The sequence below is a fragment of the Solea solea genome, chromosome 16 (genome assembly GCF_958295425.1).
Source record: "Solea solea chromosome 16, fSolSol10.1, whole genome shotgun sequence".
Classification (NCBI taxonomy): Eukaryota; Metazoa; Chordata; class Actinopteri; order Pleuronectiformes; family Soleidae; genus Solea; species Solea solea.
This window is the reverse complement of record NC_081149.1, coordinates 1802409-1815000: the sequence shown is the minus strand read 5'-3', so window position 1 is coordinate 1815000 and position 12592 is coordinate 1802409. Positions and strand designations below refer to the sequence as shown.

The following is a 12592-nucleotide window of genomic DNA, read 5'->3' as shown; positions in this document are numbered from 1 at the left end:
ACTGCTGCTGTATGTGACTGTATCAGACTGAGTCTGTGCTCCGGTCATGGAGGACGTACTGAACAAATATGTTTAATTAGGACGTGTCAGAATGGTCAGTTATGACCTCTATTTGACCTTTTCTTAAAAATGTGTGTGTTTGTACGTCGGTGAAATACAGTCGCTGACTAAATACGGCGACCGCTGGCCGCAGTCTGATGTGAAGTGGTGCGAACACACAAACACACGTTTGCTGACTTTATCCGACACATTAGCTTCATATATCAAATCCTCTGTGGAAGTTTGTGTAAAACACTGTGCTCCACTGTGCAGCCACCAACAGCACACTTGTCCCTCTGCGTTGACATAATACCGCTCTTCCTCCCTCGCCTACACTCTCGCAGGGACAAGGTGGAGCTAAGGTGGAGCTCTCCAAGTAAACTTACTGGTGGGCGTGTTTTATTGCCTATACTTACACTAAGGGGGACCATGAAAACATGACTGAGTATTCTTTTTCCATACTTTGGCGACTGGTAGGGCCTCCAGAGTCCCAAATAAAAGTATTAAAATGATTAAAAAGTTGATTTTGCATAATATGGCCCCTTTAATAAAGGGGTAGTTCAGGTTTTTCATTGTGGAGACAGGCTCGTTGACGTAGAGTGGAAAAGGACAAATATACATTTCATAATTTATGTTTCAATTTGAGACAATGAATGATAAAGATGTTGATCTTTAATGGGAAATATAGTAAATGTCACAGTGCAGATCTAATGATATTTCAGTGTGACTCTGTGCTCCACTGCAACTCATTTAAAAATGTCCCTTTACGGACAATTAAGTTGCTTTCGCAGTGCTCTCAGATCAGATGCATTTCTTTATCCTGTGCAGTCTGATGGAGTTGTTGATGAGGCAGAGGGTCCATTGGCCAAAGAGGGGTTTACTGCAGCCTCCTCACAGGCACATCCTTCCTCCTCAGTGGTGAGGTCATATGACATGTATGCTACTGTCCCTCTGGCTCCTCCTCTCCACGACTAAACTGTTATAGTTCTGTGTCTCGGACATTAGTGCCGACGCTGTGTGATTTAAAACAGTGATGATTTGCACTCCTCACCATTCAACTTCTGGCACTTGTGTAGTGTAATACACATAATACATAATACATGTGTATTCTTGTACACATGTATTATTTATGGCCAGGAACGGACTTGGACAAAAAATCCCCCCTGGTCACACATGTCAGCTTAAATTATGTTATTTGACTCTAGTTGTGGAAAGAAACTTTTTACTCTTCTACTCTTATGCAAGACATTCAACGTTTAAATTCAAGTCTTTGGTATTTGGGCCCTGTGACCCTAATGTGGAGGATAAAGTGGTAGAAGATAGATGGATGGATGGCTTGATTGTATCTGTATTTATACAGATAAAATCAGAATAAGAAATCCATCCATCGTAATCCAGTAATCCCTCGCTTCGTGCAACAGTTTTACTCAGGGTTAGCAGAACTTTGCAAGTCTGGTCCCTTTTCCGGCGTTTTCTCTGCAGAGCTCCCCCTACAGGTCCACTGCTGTAACTCAGGTTAGCAGACTTAGCAGGACATTTATGTGGCAAATGACAATGGTCAGTGGAAATGAAAATCACTAATTCTTTTTAATTCCAGTCCATATGTTTGGTTCCCATGCTTCAGTAGCCAGTGGTTTCCCTGCAGTGATGTTTCCTGTGAAGGTTATTTTCAGTCCAAGCCTCCTGATTATAGAGCACCGATGAAGCGGTGGCCTCGACTCCAAAGCTACTGCCAAACCTCAAACTGCAGCATGGCTCCACACTGCACGTACACCTTTGAAAAATGAGGAGATGAAGGACGAGCCATGGACCTGCGATGCAGTTCCGTGACACTTGAATCCAGGATGAGGCACAAGTCACAAAAAAACTTTATTGTGTCACATGTCACATTGTGTGTTTATCGGAAGTTCCGAAAAATTCAAATGAGCTAGTCGTTAGTAGCACCATTAGTTAACACTGACAGCACATACAGTATGAGCCCCGCTCAGACCTGGTTTTAAGATCTGTCCTCAGTGATTTGACATTGATATCCAGCTTCCTGCATTCAAATAAACACTGATGTCATATATATATATATATATATATATATATATATATGTATATATATATATATATATATATATATATATATCTTTGTGAGGACATTTTGTCAGGGCCCCACAAGTTTAAAGGACTTTTTCAGGGTTAAGACCTGGGCTAGGGTTAGGGTTAGGGTTAGGTTTAAGTTAGGGTGAGGGTTAGGTACTTAATTGTGATGTTTAAGGTAAGGGATTAGGGAAAGCATTATGTCTATGATGTGTCCTCAATAAGATGTGTGTGTGTGTGTGTGTGTGTGTGTACTTGAACATACATCTTGAACATACATGAGGACATTTTGGTTGTTCCTCAAATTCTGTCACACCTTAAAATGGCTGTGTAGGGGATAAGACTTGGTTTTAGGGTTAGTTTATGGTTTAGGTTAAGAGTTAGGCTTAGCCATTTAGCTGTGATGATGATTTAGGTTAGGTTAGGTTAGGTTATTTTAAGTAAGGTTAGGTTAGGTTTGGTCAGGAATGTGGCTCAAACCACTTCAGAATGAGTTATTTGTGATTGAATCTAAGGACACATATGAGGTAGATCAGGAGTGTATTAAGTTAGACCTGTATTTAGGGTAATGTGCACACAACTGGATCACAAAGCCCAATCTGGAGCCAACATGCATCCATTTTAACAGATAGAAGCTTGCAAAATACAACACAATAAACAATAAAGAACAATGAACAATGGAGTTTAGAACATTAAAACATTACTTGCATATGCCAAATAACCTCTATAATTACTGAAACACAACTTAACTGCAGCATCATGCATGGCATGCTGGGAAACTCCACTCACAAACCCCAACATGCTCCAAAAATAGATGGTTAAGTTAAGTATGACCTTCTTTTAAAACGGGCCAGAGACATTCGCTGCTGACACAACCATGAAGGGAACGTTCCTGGACACGAGCTCTCACTGATGACACGCTGTCAAAGTCCCAGATACTGTATCTTATGTTGCCACCTGTCCTCACTGTTGGACGGCCTTTCCACATGAAAACTAAAGTGTCTTCCTTGTCATTCAACGGTGAAAACACACGCAGCTTCTCGAAGCAGCTGATTGGCCGAAAAAACAACCAAAGCACTGGATCGTGGTATCACCACACCTGAACTAGGAATCAATTCACAGCGATCAAACAACCCTAATTGAAATACAGAGTTTGTGGTTTTAAGACCCACAATACTGTGATTTGAAGCATGGAGTGGCTTCTTCATGACTTTTCTTTGTTTACTCGGCCTGTGCTGGGCCGACGTGTTGCTAGTTTTCTGGTGGCTGGTCACATACTCTGTACACAGTCTGCAAACCTAACATTTGCCCTAGTTTACAGAAACGTACAATTGCACTGTATTTTTTTCTGACTAACTGGCCTGATACAGCTTCATCTTCATGAGCCTATAATTACAAGCACCAACCAATATTATACTGCATATGCCTGCACATGAGTTGCAGTGTGCAGTGCCAAGGTGTTTATCTTTTAAACTCGAGTGCATCCATGTGTAACAAAGAAGCTGAAAATAGGAGTCAGCGTATCCCTCCGTACAGAGGGAACATCCTGGACAGAGGGACTGGGCTGCCTTCTATAAACGACTCATCCATGTAGCATACAGATAAAATGTACTGCTGGAAGACACATGCAGGCATTGATCTATCTCCTCTCTAAGGAGGTCAAGTCAGGATTGTAGTGTGAGTCTGTATTAAAACCTTGAGATACGACATTGGCACAGCCCTACTTACAATCCTGATTTTTTTTCCTGGAAAGATGGTTTTGTAGCTTACAAAAAGCTCTACATAAAGCTAGAGCTGCTTATTATAATTCTTTAATTGAAGAAAATAAGAATAATCACAGGTTTCTTTGCAGCACTGTAGCCAAACTGACACAGATTCACAGCTCTTTAGAGAAAAAATGGATCATCTCCTCCCTCATATTGGGACTGACTCATCTTTTAGCACAAGAGCTTTAGAAGCACCAGGTGCACAGTTAGACAGTTTCTCCCCTATAGATCTCCCTGAGTTAACATCATTAGTTTCATCATCTAAGCCATCAACCTGTCAGTTAGATCCTATCCCCACCAAACTGTTTAAAGATGTGTTTCCTTTAATTAACAGCTCTATATTAACTCAAATTAATCTATCCTTATTAACTGGATATGTGCCCCAAACGTTTAAAATAGCAGTTATTAAACCCCTTCTCAAAAAAGCGACCCTTGACCCAGATATTTTAGCTAATTACCGACCTATATCTAATCTTCCCTTTGTTTCTAAAATCTTAGAAAAGGCAGTTGCTAATCAATGATGTGAATATTTGCGCATTAATGGCCTGTTTGAAGATTTTCAGTCAGGTTTTAGATTAAACCATAGCACAGAAACAGCACTAGTTAAAGTTAGTAATGATCTTCTCTTGGCTTCAGATAATGGTCTAGTTTCTTTACTTGTCCTGTTAGATCTTAGTGCTGCATTTGACACCATTGATCATAATATTCTACTGCAGAGATTGTAGCAGACTCTTGGTATCACAGGTGCTGCCCTCTGCTGGTTTAAATCATACTTATCTGATAGATTCCAGTTTGTTCATGTTAATGATAAAGCCTCACTACAAACAACAGTTAATTGTGGAGTTCCACAAGGCTCAGTGCTTGGGCCTATACTTTTTACCTTATATATGCTTCCTCTAGGGAACATTATTAGAAAGCACAACATACACTTTCATTGTTATGCAGATGACACACAGCTATATTTATCAATGAGGCCGGATGAAATAAATCAGGTTGTTCAACTCCAGGAATGTCTCAGAGACATTAAGTCCTGGATGACCTGTAACTTTCTACTTTTAAACTTTTATACTCGGCCCTAAACACCTCAGAGAAAAACTTTCTGATCACATTGTCACTTTAGATGACATCACCATGGCTTCCAGTTCCACTGTGAGGAACCTTGGAGTTACTTTTGACCAGGAAATGTCATTTGATTCACACATAAAACTCATTTCCAGAACAGCCTTCTTCCACCTGCGGAACATTATGAAAATGAGAAACATTCCGTCTTTACAGGATGCTGAAAAACTAGTTCATGCTTTTGTTACATCTAGATTAGATTACTGAAACTCCTTATTATCAGGATGTTCCAACAAGTCAGTAACTTGAATTGAATTGAATTTCTTGATGGATAGTGGCTCCATTTAGATATACCATAGGTTGTTTTTAAAGTTTTGACCCCATAGTCAGGGCCTAGGTAAAGCAGTGAACATATTCTTAAGGTAGTTTTTAATTAAGCATCGCACATTTCAATAATAATCATTTTTTTCATGAAGACCAAGCAGAAGTAAAAGTTACACAGTGTAGTTTTAACACAAAGTCATGGACGGGGCTCGAGCAGACACATGAGTAGTAACAACAGTTCAGTGTATAGTAGCTGTATTGTTTATAGCAGTTACTCAAAGGATAATAATACTTGAACCTCCTACACTAACTGGTTGAGTTCTCACTGAAATGAATGACCAGCAGGGATTTTCTTTGAATGCAGCAGGCTACACTGGGCCTCAGCTCCAGCCATAATTCTACTGCCCATAACTTATCTTGTATTTGATGCTGATGGCTTGGCAGATGGAGCAAAACAACCACTTGAACGACTTGAGCAAAGTCCAGAAAGAAGAAGCCACAAGAAAAGTTGCTTTTCATCCACAGCAAAGAGGAACTGGAGAGCTCACTGTCCTCACTTTGTTTCTTTGCCTGCACGTCCACCCAGTCCTGAAATAAGCTGCTCTGGCCTTAAAGAGTTCACCACAGTCTTGAACTTGGTCAGCACAGAGAGTGGAGTTTCATTTTTAATGCCAGTTCAGATGTTGAGAACCCTCCACACACACAATATTCACTCATTCCAAACTCACACACACATCTGTAGACTCAAGCTCTTCCTGTCTTCTACCTGTGTCCCACACAGAAACCCACACACACACACAGGTGGAGTGTGTGGGTTTCTGCGTGGGCCTAACTCTGCACAAGCTGCAGCTGTGAGTGTGTTTGAAGTTCCATGCAGGATGTGCTAGTGTGCACATTTTAGCTGAGGTGTTCTCCTGCTTGGCACACAAATCTCTCCACCTGTACAGAACCTTCATCACTATTGACCAACATGGTATTAGTCAAAAACCTGTGGTCACGTGCAACATTTGGCTTTTGCCTACAATGGGAGTGAATGCAGTATTTATCCCTGGGTCAAATGCCGGCTTTTATTAGCTACAGCTCTGATCTGCAGTCAGGAATGGGCAAAAATACATCTAAGAGTATATTAAAATAAAATATCAAATACCTAATTAATAAATGTATGAAAATAAATGAGAACATACAGCAGCCCCACCACGTACCAAAGAATAAACTAATGTATTTTTAGATTTTCAAAACACTAAAAAAGTATCTGTATTTTCTGTTCAGTAACAGATGGCCCATAATGACTCAGTAAACGCTGATACACTAATGTATGTCTATGTTTCATCACAATACAGGAGCATCATTTAGTCTACAGCTGAAACCGTCATTGGTGTGTGCACAACCTCTTTAACAAACAAAAACTCAGGTATTCATGTTCATATGTAACATCCTTTTACCATAAATACTTATGGAGTTTTCCCACCGGCTCTACTCGCCACGCCTCGCCACAGCACAATTTAAGTAGCGTTTCCACTAGCATAGCACCTGGTATCACCTGGTACTATTTTTAGTACCTGCTCAGACGAGGTTCCAAAAGCGTGCTGAGTAGGTAACTATGTGATGATTGGTCAGACTGTGACTGTCAGACTGACTGGCCAGAGCGCCGTCACAGGAAGAGACCTCCCACACACAAATCAAGCCGAACTGTAGATCACTTAAAACTACTTAACAGTCCTAAAAACGTGGGTTAATCTCCAACAACTACCAGGGAAACCTCTGTATTTAACAGAGGAGTCTGGTGCGAGTAGAGAGTCTAGAAGAGATTAATGATTACAACGCTCTGTCATTCCAGTCTCGACTTGTGCTGGCTTACATCATCATACTGGTCCACAAACAGCAGACTGTGGCACTGGTGATAGATGAAGCAGTTCCAAGCAAAAGCAACACCAAGAAACAAGTACCAACGGCTGAGAGAGGTAGAGCTTAGTGTGGGGAGTAAACGTGAACCCTGAAAGTGAGGGAGCGGCTCTTCTGATTCACAACTGACCTGCACAACAAATGACAAAGTCACAGCATTGGAACATTTACACATTTGATCTGATGATTGCCTCACAAGGCAGATGATCCTTAGAGGAACATTAACACAATAACTCCAGCAATAGAGATGTTTCAGTCACTGTGGATATTTCTGAGAAAGGAACAATCATCAAATATGCAGAATGAAATAAAGAGAGAGAACTAAAGGGAGACTGTAGATATATAAATAGAGTGAGCGCAGGGCCTTTCACTTATGTAACTCAAATGAGGCCATGTGAATGAATGGCTGACCTGTGCCTGTCTGTAAACTAGGGTACAATGTCCTCTAAAGCAAGACCACTCTTAATGAGGGATAGAAAATGAAGAGAGGAAGTAAATATGAGAGAGACTGATGTGTGGAGAGATACAGTCGACTAAAGATTAAATGGAGCAGAGCAAAGTTCTTGAAGTTTCTCTTCTCACTGTCAGGAAACAGGGTCAGCTGCCTCCTCCAGCTTCTTCACCAACTGAATTCACTCGCCTCCATCCAGGTCACATCCAAGTTGTGATGTAATGAAGGATGGCAGGACTGATATACAAATGAAGGGATGGTGGAAAAAACCGAATAAAAGAAATCAGAGCTACACAGGAGCAAATTCTACAAAGACAAAGTTATAGTTGTTAATTTGAGAAAATCTGCAGGACACTGAAAAGATTCAGGAACTACTGTTGTTTGCATAAAGATTTTATTTTGCTATTTACAGAGAGTAATAAAAAAATATAAAGCAAACAGGGAATTGTAACATTTCAAGAAGCATGCTGAAGAGTGCAGCTTATTCTACGAGGTTCCTTTCATTTAGGGAAAAGTCATTTATGTTGAAGTTGGCTCATCCAAGGCAAAATTGAAATTTAGAAGATGAATGCTGCAGGAAAATATGAAACAAATGGCAGAAAATAGCAGAATACTTTGGGGGAATGAGTCGAGTTGTGACAAGCCTTTGTCACGGGATGGGTTTCTGTTCGGGAAGAGTTGCAGAGGGTGGAGCCTGCTACTCTTAACGCCCATAAACTGTAGGTTTTCAGGGTGGTATGGGGGAATGTGAGCAAATGAATCTGTGCACTGAAGGTTCCAGGATGGAGCATCAGGGTGGAGAAGATTAGACAGGTACTGTGATAGTGTGGAGGGATTTGTAGATGAGGGGATTTTGTAAGTGATAGGGAACTTTACTGAGAGCCAATGGAGTGTGGTATTGATGAGCCACCAGGGCTTGATTTAAAGTGGAGACATGTTGAACATGCCTGCTGATTGGGGCAAATCATTTTATCTCTGTACAAGTTGCTGGGGCAACAGAATTTTGATCATTCTTGAAACTGTGCTCAACATTTAGCAGTTTTTCAGACATTGTTGCCTTTGATCCATGGCTGCTCTGCCATGTCACGGCCACCCACAAGGGTTCCATTCACTTCTTGTCTTGGCCAAGCCCACATCGTTTTAACTTCTACACACTGGACAACAACAGTTGGAAAATGCTGACTAAGCATTTCCAAATAATAAATTATATTGGAGTTTGCAACGTGAGGATTTGTTCCCCTGACTCCTCCTCCTGACAGCCATCATACATACAACCGCTTGACCCCACATTCACAGCAGAATTTGGCCGAGTCGACAGGATACTTGGAACCACACTTGTAACAGAACTTGCCCTTCATTCCACCATTGTCCGCCTCATTTGCACCATTGGCGTAATTCTGATACACATCGTTGTCTACTCTCTTCTTGCTGAGACCTATTCCAGGAAGATTGTTCCTCACGGAGCCAAAGCCAGAGTGCCCTGATCGTGTCTTCGTTTCCACACCTGATAGAGGACTTGCAGGGCCGGAAGGATTACTATTATCTGAACCTGAAGAGGAGACCCTCCTAGAGGGGATCCTAGTGGGCTGTCTAGGACCCGATCGCTGCTGTAAACTAGAGGTTGAGGGAATGGAAGACATTGCAGGAGAACTGGGCACCCTCACAGGGGCAGGAGGCTTGTACTGTGTGCGACTGGGGGCCTTCTTGGTGCTTCCTATCTTGCTTTTATTGGGCATACGGAGGGCTTGCTTCTTGCAGAACTCAATGTGTTTTCCAGCTGCAATGTCATTAAACCTCCGCTGACAGTAAGGGCACTGAATATAATCTGGGTTAACCTGAGCAGGAAGAGGCGGGGGTAAAGGTACCCCCTCCTTCATGGCTCTGCTGCATGCCCTGGCAGCCCGCACAGTTGCGATTAGGTCCTCATGTGTCTTACGCCAGTTGTTAGTCTTCTTGGATGCTTCTGTTGTCACTGTAGCAGAAAAATGTTTAGATTTTTGTGAGAACGCTGCAATGTCTGTGCCCTTAACTCTCTGTTTCCTGGAGTCAAAAACCTGCCTCTTTTTGGATGTTAACTTTTCGCAGATTTTGGCGTGTGTGTTCAAGGACATCAGGAAGAACCATCGTTTGCAGGTGTTGCATTGAGCAGTATTTTCCTGTCCATTCATCTTTGTACTGTCTGTCTCACCCTGCAGCATCTGTCACTAACAGAGAAATGTGGCGAGAGGATTTATTATTGCAAACACAGCTCATCTGCTCTTATCATACAGTACATCATGGATCAAGGGTGTGGAGAATCAAAGGCATGGGCCTTTCATTGGCTTTTAATATACCAGAATTCCAAAGTTCTGGTTCACAGGACGTTACCATAGTAGCCATGGTGTCCATGGTGGAGGATAACTGACAGTTATTTATAACGTAATTATTTCATCACTATATTACAACTCTTCTATATCATAAATGCAGTCATTTTAAGTTTAAGATTTGGATGCTGCCTGCCATTGCAGCACACAGCACACTTAGCCGAACAGCGAGCGCCTACAGAAAAGCCTCATGCAAGCACGTTATTGAATACATTTTTAAAATGTTGAGTCTGTTAGACTCTGATCTTGAAAGGTGGAGGTTGGAGTGTGGGAGCAAAGCGTTGCCAGCAGCAGCGGTGTGAGGCATCATTGGTGCAGCAAGAAATGAGTGAGGATGGACTGTGATGGAGCAAGAGGCTGCAGTGATTGGAGTGTGTCGGCTGACTGATTACAGCTGGGACACATGACTACCATGTCATTTGTGTGATCTTTTGCAAAGCTTCATTAAAACCTTTCCAAAGGTTTATGTCATGATTAATCACTGAAAATCTCAGAGGAATCGCTTTCACAAAACTCCAACAAACCCCCTCAAACTTTATCGCAAACAATCTCTTTTTGTTCTAAACAAACAGCAGTTTGAGTTTAGTTTTATTGAAGTGAACAAGCAAACATGTAAACAGACAGATATCAGACAAACCCCATGATCTCCGAAATTACAAATTACAAATGGAATGCACCAATGGACAGTGTAGGGCAGACTGTACCATTTTCTGGTGAGCCATCAGAGTAAATATAGGCAGCAACATCTGGCCAGTTGGGAGCAGATGATTGGTACCTGGATGATACGTACACTCCATGACAAACAACACTCAACATTTATCATCAGCAGGATATATAGTATATATATACGACATGAGTAGGGAGGCAGAGGTAGTTATGCGGTACATTTACTCCGATACAAATACTTGTTAATACTTACTTTTGGTTCAAAAAATGTGTTTGTAGAGAAAACTATCACCAAATGGACTGAACATTTCTAAATTAGCATATTTTTCTCCTTATTGTGGTTAAATTAAAAGGCATTTATATATATATATATATATATATATATATATACCTTTATATATAAGGGTGGAGTAGCTCAGTGGTTAAGACCAGTACCCTGTATGCGAAAGATTGTGTTATTGTGTCTTTTTATACTTCTTATGAAGATGTCTCAGACACAAGTAGAAAACACTGTGGTCATAGAGAGACCTCTAGTGGTTTGTTGATGTCATTACACCTACACCGAAGGTCAGAAATAACACTGTGGTCATAGAGCAGGCATGGGCAAACGACGCCCGTTGGGCTGTATATATTTTTTTTGTGAAATATTTTTTTACTGCTGTTAATAAATGCATTTTTTTTTTCAAAAAGCTTTGCATATCCATGCTTTACTACCTATTAAAGGCCAAAACCTTTACATGTCATTTATATTACTTCACACAAACACTACATCCATCTGCTCCTGGAACGGAGAACCCAATGTTGCCCACGAGTCAAAAAGTTTCCCCACCCCACCTGTCATAGAGAGACCTCTAGTGGTTTGTTGATGTCATTATACCTACACTGAAGGTCAGAAATAACAACAGAAAGCTCACTCTTCACATCAGACTGTCAGCTTCAGTCTTAGCTCCCTGATGAGATCAATATGGTGTGGAATACAGTCTTTATTAAGTAATGTTAAATTTTCATGTGTTCATTCATTCTTTAGACGTGGACCATTTATAAGCCCGTAAACCCAAAGGTCCTCCAATGGGAGGACCCTGACAGAGTCTGTGCAGCCTATTTCTGATAAGGATCGTGAAAAAAAATGAATTTTGAGAGAATATTTTGAATCTGGGCTTCAAGGCTGTAAAAATCTATTTTACATGTGACAAACACAGCTCAAATAACACCTGAATAAATAACAACGTATCAAACTTCGTAAGTACTGCTGTGTCAAAATGTATAGCACATTTCTGCCATTTTGTCCAAAACACACTCCATACGGCTCAAATGAAAGCTGAGACGACTAAGATCAAAGCCAAAGAACACAGACAACTGTAACACTGCTCTTACCTTTGATGTTTCTCCGTGAAAAAATGTATCCAACAATTAAACCAACAAACTGTCTCTGGTTAGACGGACTTCCTGTGTTACATTCAAAACATTCCGGGCGTCTCTAGCTGACATAAGGACCCTTGGGGAAGCATTACCCAGGCGCGTCACATGCACGCGTTCTGTTGCTTCTCATTGGCTAATAAAGCTGTCAATCAAAATTCGGAGACAACAGCGTCCTATTATTGGCTGTAAGGAAGCCAATGAGATGTCGTCCATTCATGTAGACCAGTGGTCCCCAACCCCCGGGCCACGTACCGGTCCGTGGGTCAATTGGTACCGGGCCACACAGAAAGAATACATAACGTTTTATTTTGAAAAATTACCGGATTCTCTCACCACATCTGGCAGAAAACCCTGACAACAACACAACAGCAACATCCTATCTGTGTGAAGCAGAGTGAGCGGGTGCTGCTGCTGCTGCTGGTGACGAAGCACCCGTCTCCTGCCTCGCGTCATCTGGGTCCTCCGTTACCGCTGCTGCGCAATGAACAGACGGGACTTCACATTTGTCCTTTGGTCAG

The 12592-nt window shown here is 41.5% G+C and overlaps 1 protein-coding gene across 1 annotated transcript; it reads right to left on the bottom strand.

The window, feature by feature from the left end:
• Window positions 1-8071: 8071 nt before the first annotated feature.
• LOC131474831 (zinc finger C2HC domain-containing protein 1A-like) lies at window positions 8072-12288 on the bottom strand. Its single transcript, XM_058652523.1, has 2 exons — window positions 12030-12288; window positions 8072-9830 (listed from the first exon to the last, which is right to left on the bottom strand). Exon 2 carries the CDS (start codon window positions 9822-9824, stop codon window positions 8889-8891), a length of 936 nt encoding a protein of 311 aa, XP_058508506.1. The 5' UTR covers window positions 9825-9830; window positions 12030-12288; the 3' UTR covers window positions 8072-8888.
• Window positions 12289-12592: the final 304 nt, after the last annotated feature.

What these genes read in the sequence shown, in the direction of transcription:
- LOC131474831 (XM_058652523.1), bottom strand. Translation starts at nt 9,824, where the DNA reads ATGCTGCAGGGTGAGACAGACAGTACAAAGATGAATGGACAGGAAAAT.